General features: G+C 33.3%; 1 protein-coding gene and 1 long non-coding RNA gene across 3 annotated transcripts; one reads left to right on the top strand and one right to left on the bottom strand.

The window, feature by feature from the left end:
- Window positions 1-5561: 5561 nt before the first annotated feature.
- Window positions 5562-12034, top strand: LOC7467201 (mechanosensitive ion channel protein 2, chloroplastic). Of its 2 annotated transcripts, XM_024596253.2 has the most exons (13): window positions 5562-6178; window positions 6293-6343; window positions 6557-6714; window positions 7037-7160; window positions 7285-7382; window positions 7461-7574; window positions 7920-7980; window positions 8636-8785; window positions 8934-9044; window positions 9277-9444; window positions 9562-9675; window positions 10292-10348; window positions 10833-12034. In XM_024596253.2, exons 1-13 carry the CDS (start codon window positions 6101-6103, stop codon window positions 11682-11684), a joined length of 2136 nt encoding a protein of 711 aa, XP_024452021.2. In that variant the 5' UTR covers window positions 5562-6100; the 3' UTR covers window positions 11685-12034. The 2 variants fall into 2 exon arrangements, with proteins under 2 accessions (XP_024452021.2, XP_024452022.2); XM_024596254.2 differs by lacking the exon at window positions 5562-6178 and having other exon boundaries at window positions 6321-6441; window positions 7037-7135.
- Window positions 8308-9052, bottom strand: LOC127904998 (uncharacterized). The gene is made up of 3 exons (XR_008058540.1): window positions 8913-9052; window positions 8574-8825; window positions 8308-8452 (listed from the first exon to the last, which is right to left on the bottom strand). It is a non-coding gene; the product is annotated as an uncharacterized LOC127904998 (long non-coding RNA).

Raw genomic sequence — 12034 nt, 5'->3', positions numbered from 1 at the left:
ACATCAAACAAATATATTTGAAATTGTAAAATAAATATTTATAGTGTTTTGTGTTGATAAAAGTGATTATATTCAAAAAGAGAAATATCGTATTGCTTGTCGTTTTAGTAGAAAGCACTTGTTTTCTTATTTAAGTTTGTGAAAAAACAGAAAGATTATTTTTAAAACTTAATACAAATTTTGAAAATCATAAAATAAAAATATTGGTTTTGAACAAAAGATTCTAGTTTTTTTCCTTTTCTTATTCTATTTTTTTAGAAAATTAGATTTTTTTTCTGAACAGTCCCTTAATATTTTTTGGTATGGGGACTCAACTAGCTCTCAATCTCATCACCCCTCTAATTAACAAAACTCAAATTTCTCTAATAGTGATTGAAAATGAATCTTTAGTAGACATTTTGCATGAATTATCTGATGACCATATGATATTCCAGCACCTCAAATTTTCCTTTTAAATAGTGTTCAACTCGTAAAAATAAGTAATTTAATGTCAAGCGACAAATAAAAAAAATTATTCATGTTAGAAATAAATCGTTTTGTAATATCTTATTTAGTTTCATAAAATAAACTCCAGTCATAAATTAAAAAAAATATTAAATAGATTGTTATTTTGAGAAACAATTGATGTAAAGTAGTTTTACCATAAAAATAATTAAATTTTTATTCTTTAGAGTAATTTTTTTATTTTCATTAATAAATATTTAATTTATAAGAATAACTAATTTTCCATCCATCATATTTATTTTTTACATGTAAAAATACCCAAAATAAAAAAGTAAAGGATGTTTTCAAATTTGGTAAAAAAAGTTGCTTGAAATATCACTTAAAGGGCATGATAGACAAGATGGAGTAAAGACAACTTCATAAAAGAATGAGAAAATTGAGGATCAAGGGGTTGACAATACCACTAGCATTGAAGAGCTTGAGAGAATTGAAGATGGGGAGGTTGTTGGATTCTTTTCTTGGTAAATAATGGCTGCTTGTGGACGGAAGTGGTGGGGGAAAGTGGAGATCTTGTTGAAAACTAAAATTTATGGTATTTTTGTTATTATTGAAACATTGAAAAATGTTTTTTTTTCAGAAAAAAAGGGTCACTTAGTGGGTTTTTTTTTTTTTTTGAGGCCTCATTGGTCTTCATTCATTATTTAAAATATAATAGAGATATTTTTTGTTGATTTTTTTTGCGCCAACTACCGATGATGTAAAGTGCTACCTATCTTTAAAATTCAGGGTATAAAATGTAAATTTTAAAAAACTAGTTGCAGAGTCAAATAAAGATCAAACTACAAATTGACGAAGGTAATTTTCTAAAAAAACAAATGGTTTCGGGGTGGCTGCATCTCCACATGCGACAATGCTAGTTGCTAGAGCGTTTGGCCTGACACAGGCTAGTAAGGGATGTCGATGTGCAAGGCCACAGGCTCGTGTTGCTGCTTGCAACGGCAACGTTGGTTATCGATGCTATGCTTGCAGCTGGTGATGGATAGTGTGCCCGCTGCTGGCTACCAAAAAAAAAAAATGTAGGGTAGAATTACAATTTTGCCCCTGCAAACTATGTTTAGGGCCTTTACAGTTTTTTTTGTTCTTTTTTGAATTATTTTTTTGAATTTTACTATTCAATAAAAAATAAATTTTATTTTATTTTTGAAATTTAATCTTCGTTACTTCAATTTTTATTTTTTATTTTTATTTTTTATATATAATTAATATTTTTTTTCAATTTCATATTCAACATTTAATTAATTGAGAATTGAGTTTCGTAATTTGATGTTTCTAATATAATCATCTAGATTACAAGTTTGAAAAATTAACTCGGATTGATAATTTCTTTTATCATTTTCAATTGCATACATTTTTTTTTTCAAAATATGTGCTATTTGATTTTCAATCTTAAACAGAGTCAAGTGAATATGTGCTATTCATTGAAAGTTGAAATACCTTGTCGGCTTAATTTGTGTTATAGCCTATAGGGTGAACATGCTTCAACTTTCAAGTTTCCAATGGGATAGTGCCATCTCAAGCTGTTGGATGATTCGTTTTTACATAAAGATAAGAAAAAATATTAAAATGTCTGGAAAATCCATGTAAGATCTTATTTCTCTTTTGTTATACATTATAAGATCCTTTTTTATAATAATTTAAATGATAAAACCGAAAATTCAACCTTAAATCCAATAATTCAAACCCTAAAACTCACAAACTTCCATTATATTTGATGGGCTGCCATGCTTTTATGCTTTGCCTGCTGAAAAACTACAAGGATTTTGTTAGTTCAAAACGAGAAAAGAGAAAGAATTTAAATAAAAACACTAGATTAGCATCTTGATTTGGATTTAGATCACCACGAGGAGAGAGAAATCATGTATACGGAGATTATGATTTATTGTTTGTGGAAATTTATGATATATTATATGAGCATAGTTTGATTTTTTATTTGAATTGAGAAATTCATTTGATATAGAATATAAAGTAATTTCTGAAAAAACAAAAGCAAGTAAAAAAAAAAAAAGCTCAAATAAAAAAAATGAGTAAATTATAAGAAGCTCAATTTAGCCTTATATATATATTTTTAATTTATTCAGTAAAATAAATTTGATAAATTTTTAATGGAAGACAATTTTCTATTAAAATTTAGTATTTTTAGATTCTGATTTCTGTGAAATTTAATCATTGATTTCTAAAATGTCAAACCTAGCTGTTTGGGAGTGTGGAGTGGGGTTGCAGTTGTTTTTCAAAGTTTGTTTTTATTTTGAAATACATTAAAATAATATTTTTTTTATTTTTTAAAAATTATTTTTGAGATAGCGCATCAAAACGATCCAAAACATAAAAAAAATTATTTTTTAGCAAAAAAAATTGAGTTTTTTGAAAACACGGGTTTGCCTGCGTTTCCAGACGTTGTTGGCAACGGTGACATAGAACCTGTTTGGAAACGCAGGGCAACCCGTGTTTTCAAAAAATTCAATTTTTTTTTGTTTTGCTAAAAAATAATTTTTTTTGTATGTTTTGATGCGCTGATCTCAAAAATAATTTTTAAAAAAATAAAAAAATATTATTTTAATGTATTTCAGCACAAAAAATACTTTAAAAAACAACTGTAACCACATTCCTAAACATACCCATAATTTCCCAGTGACGATGATGTGGAAGCCCTTAGCCCCTCTCTCCCACTTCAAGCCTCAGATCGCACCGTTCTTATAGAGAAAGAGGTGTTTTTGCATCTTCTTAACCCGAAATGAAATGGCTGGAGAGAGTAAAGGTTTTTTTTTTTAAGGATATTTCAGGGAATAGATCCAGTGGAGATGAGGTGGGGCTTTTAGCTTAGAGGGTTAGAGTATATAGCTACGAACCACGATGTCAGGGGTTCGAATCCCTCCTCGCCCACAATCAGGGTTCGAATCCAAAAAGGGAAGGACCCTTCCCTCTGGAGGTGATTTGATCGTCCATTGGCGAAGGCCCACAAGAAGCGTAAACTCGTCTTCATACGTGACAAAAGCAATAATGTCCACCCGAGAAACGCCGTCGAAGAATATCCACGCACCACACACGTGTTTTTTGCCGAAGTTTATATTTCTCTTGAAACTATGGCCACTGTCCATGGATGAGTGCTGACAAGGATTGCCGTGTGTTGTTCAAATTTGTTCCATAAAATTTCACGACGTCCAACACTGCCCCTTACCCAACACGTTCACAAAACAACAAAATTTGATTTGGAACTTTTGGGCACGTGAAATTGTTTTTTCAAAGCTTTCAAAATAATTATTTGGCATGTTTGATTTTACGCTGGATTTTTTTTAAGTTTGATTTTTTTTATAAATTAATTTTTGTTAGTATTTTTATATTATTTTAATATACTAATTTTAAAAATAAAAAAAAATTATTTCAATGCATTACAAAAATACTGTAAAAAATAACCATTATTATAATACCAAATAAACTCTTCAACGTCATATCATATTTTTATTATATTATTATAGTTAATCTAATCAATGAACTTACTTTCTCATAAAATAAATTAGAAAATCTAATGAAAAGTTTTTTAGTTGTACATATTTGTTTTTTTTTTCTTATATATAAAAAGAAGTCTATACTCAATATTTTTTTTACTCTTAGTTGTTTATACACATCAATTATAATAAAAAATGCCAAACATCCTAGGAATTAGGAGAAATTATTGACATTTTAAAGTGTACTCCTCTCCTTTTCTCTATATTATCCAAAGTTAATTATGCTTGGGCAAACATTATTTATATAAACTCGTAAGCATTATTTATTAGAATAGTATAATAATGAATTTTCTGTTCTTACATAAAATCGCACTAGTTATTAAAAACATTAAAATTATGACATGTTAATTATTAAAAAAATTAATTGGGGGTAGATATGTTTTTTTTTTACTTTTTTATGCATAGCGAGATGACTACATTGTCCTTGAAAATTAAAATTTTAAAGTTGGCTTATAAAAATATTTTTATCCATTTACCTTTTAAAATGCAGTAAAATAATAATTTTATCCCGAAAAGCAAAAAACTTAAAGCTTGTGTTCAAGGTTTTTCCAGTCTTTTCACCATTTTTTCCGTTACTGCTAAGAAAAGTAAGGGTGATTTAGTCTTTAAGTAAATGTTAAGTATTATTTAAATAGAAAAGGCTTTTTGGCGTTTGCAGTGCACACGTTGGTACGTTGGTGTATGCAAAGCGTCTCCTTGCAGTCGAAATCCTTCTTCATTGTGTCATTAGCACCACGAAGTCCTCTTTTTTTTTGCGGCGTGATTTGTCGTTGGCAATGCTTTCTACCCCTTTTTTTTCTATTCTGCCCTCAAAATTCACATTGCTCATGCAAAATTTCAGAGTTATCATTTGATTTATAAGAATTTTCACTTTAGTCCTTATTCTTTTAATTTTTAATTTGTTACCGGTCCTTTTGTGAATTTTTGATTTATTTTTAATTTCATAATTCAATTTATTTTGTGATGTTTTATTTCTTTTAACTTGATTCTCATTATTTTGATTTTTTTGGATTTTTTTTGTTAAATCAATCATTCTTTTCAAATTCACCATTCAATAAAAAAATTATTTTTATTTTTTATTTTAATTTTGATCATTATTTTTTTGACTGTTTTAATTTTTTTGGATCCTTTTGTTAAATTAAATTTTATTTTCAATTTTAAATTTAAATTAAAAATAAATTTTATTTTTTTATTTTAATTTTGACCCTCATTTATTTGATTAATTTTTTTGTTTTGGGTTTTTTTAAATTAATTTTCTTTTAATTATCCTCACCGCTAAGCGCATGTTAGTTGAGTTGTCGCCTTGCAAACAACAACAACACGCGTATCGCGCATGTTAGCAAAGGATGAGTCCAGAGCCGGCAAGGCGCCACATAAATATGCATAGTATGCTATAAAAGATTAAAAAATTCAAAGGATCCCATAAAGAATTACACAAAATCCGAAATTGTGTAATACTATTGGACCACGTGGGCAGTAGCAAAATTCAACCTCATGCGCACGTTAGCGAAATCGCAACCATTTTGGCAACTTCAAAACTCTCCCTAACAAAAGAAGTCTCCGTTCATTATTTTTTTCCCAGTAGAAAGTGCGAAGAAAGTTAACAGAAACTTTAGGGTATCCAATTTCTTTACTCCTTCCCTCTTTATTTTCCCACTAATTGTCCCGGAAGATGTCATCGTTTGTTTCCTGATAAAAGAACTCAAAGTTGCAGTCTAGATTTTGATTAGGTTCTGGAGTTCTTTTTGTGTTTGGTTGTTGAGAAAGTAGTGGAGAGAAGGAAAATCGAAGCCTCTTCTAAAATAATTAGCATTAAGTCAAAGTCCTGTTACATTAGGCTTAAAAAGAAAGTTATATTACAATATTTTAGCTCCAAGATTCATGTTCTTAATTGCTGATGTAGTTTCTGTTTTGGTTCATGCACTGAAACTTTGATCTTGGCAGGTTTCAATAATTGTTTGTTCTGCACACTAATATACGTATTTGATCTGTGCACTCAGATTTTAAACATAGTTTAGGCTAGAGTTTCTAAGGTGAAGTGAGTTTGAAATATTGAGCAACAAGCAACAGCATCTTCAACATTGAATTTGAGTATGACGAGTGCTAGTTCTATGAAATTGTCTCATGAACTAAGGGTTCACAATTGTCATGGATGCAATAATCAATATACTGTAAGCAATTCTTCGTTTTTATTTTTATTTTAAATTCATATGAATTGAAGTCCAATAAGCGAATACAAAACTGAAATTTACGTGGTCTGTTTATATTTTCCTGTTTTTTCACAGAGTGCGAGCAGAGTGCAGCTGGTTAATGCCAATCTCTCTTCTCAATTCTTGGTATGGATTTAAAAGAATTACACGTTACTTAGAAGCAATCCCTCCCAATTACTAGTGGTCTTTTGTTTTAAATTTCTCATCTCAATCTGTCCATGAAGGTTATTGATGCTACTGTTTTATTCTCACTCTGCGTTACATTTCTTTTATGATGAGTTTTTATTTATTGTGTAAGAAGAGTCTGAAACCATAGGAATTTCTGTGTTGCATGTTTAGCGACTGGATCCTTGGGGTCTTCATTTTCTAAACAGCACACGTGGGCCACCGAGTCCTGTACCTTCCAGATGTAATGTGTTCCTCTGCCGATCTGTTCTAACTCCAGGTGGAGGGAATGAGATTCCTGTTCTGAAATCTGCAGCATTGGCCTTTACAAGGTATATTCACATGTCATTTACATCTTTTGTGTCCATCCCTGCAGAGCATTTGTTCAAATGGGGCGACTGAATTTTGTATCACATATCCACATACCAATGCAAGTGCTTTGTTAAGATTTTTTCCCCTTTCTATGGTTATAGCTTAATTTCTGGTTTATATTTGGTATTTGAGTTCACAAGCTGTATTTAACACAAAAATATTTTCACATCTTAAATGTGAATTGCATGACAATTTCCTGCAATACTTCATTTCCTTTCCCCCCTCTTATGGAATGTGTCGTCTAGAAAGAAGTCTTCTTAACACTTTTGATGTGTCATGCAGGTCCTATGATGCTCTTCGTGGAAGTAATCTGGTGCTTAAATTGATCCCAGCTATTGGTATCATTACCTTTGCTGCATGGGGACTTGGCCCACTCATATGGTTGGGAAGGACTATTTTTCTCCATGTATTGATTATATTACCATCTTACATGCCTTTTACTTCAACAGGGGTCTAATGATCCCTTAATCCTGCTTTGTTATCTCAATCATATAATTCCAGATCCACTCCTTTCTGGCAATTTCCTGCAGAAATCTGATAATAGTTGGAAAAAGAGTAGCACACATTATGTTATGACCTCTTATCTTCAACCTTTGCTGCTATGGACTGGAGCAACACTCATCTGCAGGTAAGAAGTTGAGTTAATTCTTTTCCAGATACAGTACCCATCATTCACTTAGCACTAACTATAGCCAGTATATTTCAGAGCATTAGATCCAGTAGTTCTACAATCAGAAGTGAGCCAGGCTGTGAAACAACGACTTCTGAATTTTGTTCGTTCATTATCAACCGTGGTGGCATTTGCCTATTGTTTGTCCAGGTATGTCTGCCTGGGTCCCACACTTAGTCTTTAGGAATTATATCCATTTATAGTTACTCTTAGAAATGGTCAAATACTTGATTGCTGGTTGATGGGTTCACTGCTAGCTCTTTCACTTCCACTAATCACGTAGCAACCCAATTTTTATGTTGGTTTCTGGTTACGCATATTGGTTGTACTTTTACTTTCAAGCTTCAAGTGCTGTTGGCTATCATTGGATGTTGATGATATGATACCATTCTTTCAAGGTTCTAGGTTGTCGATTGTCCTAGTATTTTGGTTTTCAATTTCATATGAGGACTTGGAACTATGTTTTTAGACATGACCATTTTTTTCCCTTTACAGCTTGATTCAACAGGCACAAAAATTCATCACAGAGACAAATGAATCCAGTGATGCGAGAAATGTATGTTTTCCATGATTTTTAAATTTTTCTACTATATTTAACATCTTTCTAGTGCTGCAGTTCTCAGGAACTTGTAGTGGAGAAGTGCATACTTTCATCATGGAACACTTGGAAGAAATAATTGATTAAATGTGGTGACCAACACTGAGACTGCACAGAATGCTAGGAATGTCTTATGCATATTAAATGTGTTGGATGTTAGAGAATAATATAAATTATATCTTGGGACCTCACCTAATAGTTTAAGCTTTTGGGTTGAGATAGTTCTTTGACACTGTGTTTCTTGAAGTGGTCTATAATTTAATTCTTGGAATCAATGAGATCCAATGTGTAGCCAGATGACAAAGTTTCTCAAGCCAATACATCAGCTCACCTTCTACTGAGTTCCCATAATAACCAGTGCAAGCTGCTTCTTTTTTTTCGATCATGCCATAATTTCCAAATGTTGGAACGCCTGCCATTCTCTTGAAAGCTATCACGTTTTAAAGCACATCATATTTCTATTTGTTTTAGGAAGCATATCAGTGTTGTGTTTGATTCATTTGTTTTGTTGGGAAGTTTTTGCTCAAGGACTCACGTGATTATAAATTTACCTATAGAGAGGTCGCTTGTGATTTAAGCGCGTGAATAAAGTAGTTTTTTCTTGCTTTGGCAGATGGGCTTTAGTTTTGCTGGAAAAGCTGTTTATACTGCAGTCTGGATTGCTGCTGTATCTCTGTTCATGGAATTGCTGGGTTTCTCCACACAAAAGTGGCTCACAGCTGGAGGACTTGGTACAGTGTTGCTCACGCTTGCTGGTCGAGAGGTAAATTATGGCTTACTAGGCATATCATTACGACAACTCACTGCAGTTTTGGAATCACTCATTGTGGATTCTAATATTGAAGATACATCATGTGATTTTTGTTGACCTTAAATGGATCTTCACTTACCTGATTGGTTTGTGCATTCAGATATTTACGAATTTCCTTTCAAGTATAATGATCCATGCTACACGGCCATTTGTTTTGAATGAATGGATTCAGACAAAAATTGAAGGTTATGAAGTTTCTGGTACTGTTGAGGTTTGTCCTTTTCTCCTTCATCTTATTGTGAAGCAGGAAAATAGGGAGTATGAATAAGACTATTCAGAACATATCATGTATATGCATGTTATTTTTTCTTCAGTCAACTTCATCTAAACTGAAATAGGAATCAATGATATGATTCCTTTCTGTAAAAGAGAGAAGAAACTGAATTCTAGGTGCTTTAACCATTTATTGTTCTTTATCTAATTAAACTCTCATGCTGTTCCAGCATGTGGGCTGGTGGTCACCAACAATTATAAGAGGCGATGATCGTGAAGCTGTTCACATTCCGAACCACAAGTTCAGTGTGAGTATTGTGAGAAATCTTAGCCAGAAGACTCATTGGCGCATCAAGACCCACCTTGCCATCAGTCACTTGGATGTCAAAAAAATTAATGTGAGGAGCAATACCAGTTCACCTGCTTGTAAATATTTTATAACAATCTAGTGCTTTTTGGTGCTTCTTTGACCTGAAAGGAGGATATAAGTTAGGCGCTGCATTTTCTACATGCAGAATATTGTAGCTGATATGCGCAAAGTTTTGGCCAAAAATCCGCAAATTGAGCAGCAAAGGTTGCACAGAAGAGTTTTCCTGGATAATATCAATCCAGAGAATCAAGCTCTTATGGTAAGGCTTTAATTGCATTATACTTCTTCTGAGTTGAGATTCTTTCACCTGCTTTTACAATGAAAGCCCTTACAAGAAAGTTGAAGTGACGTCTGGAAAGAGATAACGAGAATTCATTTCCTTGGCCTTATTTTTGATTAATTTCTCTTTGGTAGTGAAATTTCTTTATTTGTCATGATTGTACATTTTATAGTGTCAAACAACATGAAGTGTCTGGTGACTTGAGTTTCTTGACTTCATCAGTTTGCATCAATCTTTCTGAAATGATATTTTTACTGGCTCATGAATGTTGAACAGTATCAATGAATGTCTACCATCAGAAAAATAATCAAACCTGAACTTTCCCAGATCACAATTATGAATCAACTGAAACATATAATTCTCTTTCTTCGAGAAAAAGAGATCTATTAGATCTCTTACATGTAGAGGTTGCTTTTTCTGCACAATCACATGTAATGTTTTGTAAGGCATCTGGATGGCCATATCTTCCAATTGTCTGACATTTTCTGTTGGGTATCTCAACTGTGTGAGCTTTTCGAATGTTTTTATTATGGGTTTCTTATTTAGAAACACAACATTAACCTTTTCTCCATGTCATAATGTTTTTCTGATGCAGATTTTGGTTTCATGCTTTGTGAAAACCTCACATTTTGAAGAGTACCTGTGCGTAAAGGTAAGACTAATTTTTTATTAATACTTAAATGTGATTGTCCAGATATTATAGGCTATGATGACAAATAGTTTATTTCCGTTGCTGTTGTTAATATTTTCTCTATTGTATCTGAGTTGCAACTGTTAGAGTCTAGCCATGCTGTGATTATGCATCTATTACTGAAGGATATATGAAAGAAACCTGAAACAAAACTCGCAAAGAGATTTCACTGTTGTCCAGAAAGCTTTTGCTCACCAACCAAGCATTCTGACAGCATTGTTTGGGATGCTGAGAGACCATTAATAGTAAATAATGGCAGAGCCACTTGGTTCCTATAAGCCATCAGTTATTGGTCATCTACTTGATGTAATAACATTTGGAATGACAATGTATTGTTTTATCTGATGGAAGAGAGATCAACCTTATCGGATAGGGCGACTGCTGATCTGCTCTATCTTAGTACTTGAAGCAAAACTGACCTGTTATTGTTAATGGAATGGTACAGGAAGCAGTCCTCTTGGATCTTCTTAGAGTTATCAGCCATCATTGTGCTCGGCTTGCCACGCCCATTCGTACAGTACAGAAAATATACAGTGAGGCTGATTTGGAGAATGTGCCATTTTCTGACTCCATTTTCACACGTTCTGGAGCCACTGCTAACCATCCATTATTGCTGATCGAGCCCTCTTATAAAATTAACAGTGAAGATAAAGTTAAAGCTTCAAATCGTTCACTTCGTGCTAATGAGGAAAAAGATGCAAAGGTTGAAGCAGCCCTGGTATCTGAGTTGAAAGCAGATGCCAAGGCTGGATCAATGCCAGTTGTTGATTCAAAACGAGATAAGGTCGTTGCAAAATCTACCTCCAACTCCAGCACAAATTCTAAGGTCTCAGATGTGTCGGCATCTGATCCTCAACTTATCAGTTCAACGCCTGACAATTCAGTTAAGAACAGTCCTGGAGCACAGCAGTCTAATGGAAATATGGGGGATAGATGGCAGGAGACATTGGGACCGAATTCTGAATGCATAACCTCTAATGGAGCAACGCCTGAGGGGTCCTCAGTTTCTAACACAGAATCTGTCGGTGAAAGAACTGAGAGTCCTGACATTTCACAGAGTAAGCAGGATATTGAGAGATCTGTTGCATCACCATTAATGACCAGACCTTTATTGGAGGAGAACATTGTTCTTGGTGTTGCTTTGGAGGGCTCAAAACGAACTCTTCCAATTGAGGAAATTGAGGAAGAAATGGATTCATCTCCTTTCCCTTTAGAATCGAAGGAATTGGCTGCCAGCCAGAATGCAGGACAATCTCCTTCTGGCAAGGATAAGAAAGACAGTCGTGACAGTTCCTAGCACCTCACAAAGCGATTAGCAGGATGAAGGTGATCAGAAGCTTGTTGTAGTTTATGCCTCTTTAACCATTAAATTTATGCAAGAACACGGCAGCTGTGTTTTTAAACCTTGCTGCATGCAGTTCATTGTCATTATTAGTAGCCTATATGTGTAAATAATTGTTGTCAAATTGAAAGTTAGGGCTAATCAGAAGGTTGGGGGGGGGGGGGGGGGATTGAGGCGAGGGAGGGAATATGTATTAGGGTCTACAGAATCTGTTTACAGTGGATACTCGCCGGATGTTTCAGTTGAAGGAATTATATTTAAATTTCTGAGATATCATATTCATAATGGATGATTGAGTTAGGAAA

The sequence above is a fragment of the Populus trichocarpa genome, chromosome 2, assembly GCF_000002775.5.
Source record: "Populus trichocarpa isolate Nisqually-1 chromosome 2, P.trichocarpa_v4.1, whole genome shotgun sequence".
NCBI classification, from domain to species: domain Eukaryota; kingdom Viridiplantae; phylum Streptophyta; class Magnoliopsida; order Malpighiales; family Salicaceae; genus Populus; species Populus trichocarpa.
Note: the sequence above shows the minus strand (reverse complement) of the source record. Positions and strands in the feature narration are given on the sequence as shown.

Bases quoted from the DNA above. Each gene is read 5' to 3' on its own strand.
- LOC7467201 (XM_024596253.2), top strand. From the start codon at position 6,101: ATGACGAGTGCTAGTTCTATGAAATTGTCTCATGAACTAAGGGTTCAC. The intron at 6,344-6,556 runs GTATGGATTTAA...TTGCATGTTTAG, and splicing joins ATCTCTCTTCTCAATTCTTG to CGACTGGATCCTTGGGGTCT. The intron at 7,981-8,635 runs GTATGTTTTCCA...TTGCTTTGGCAG, and splicing joins AATCCAGTGATGCGAGAAAT to ATGGGCTTTAGTTTTGCTGG.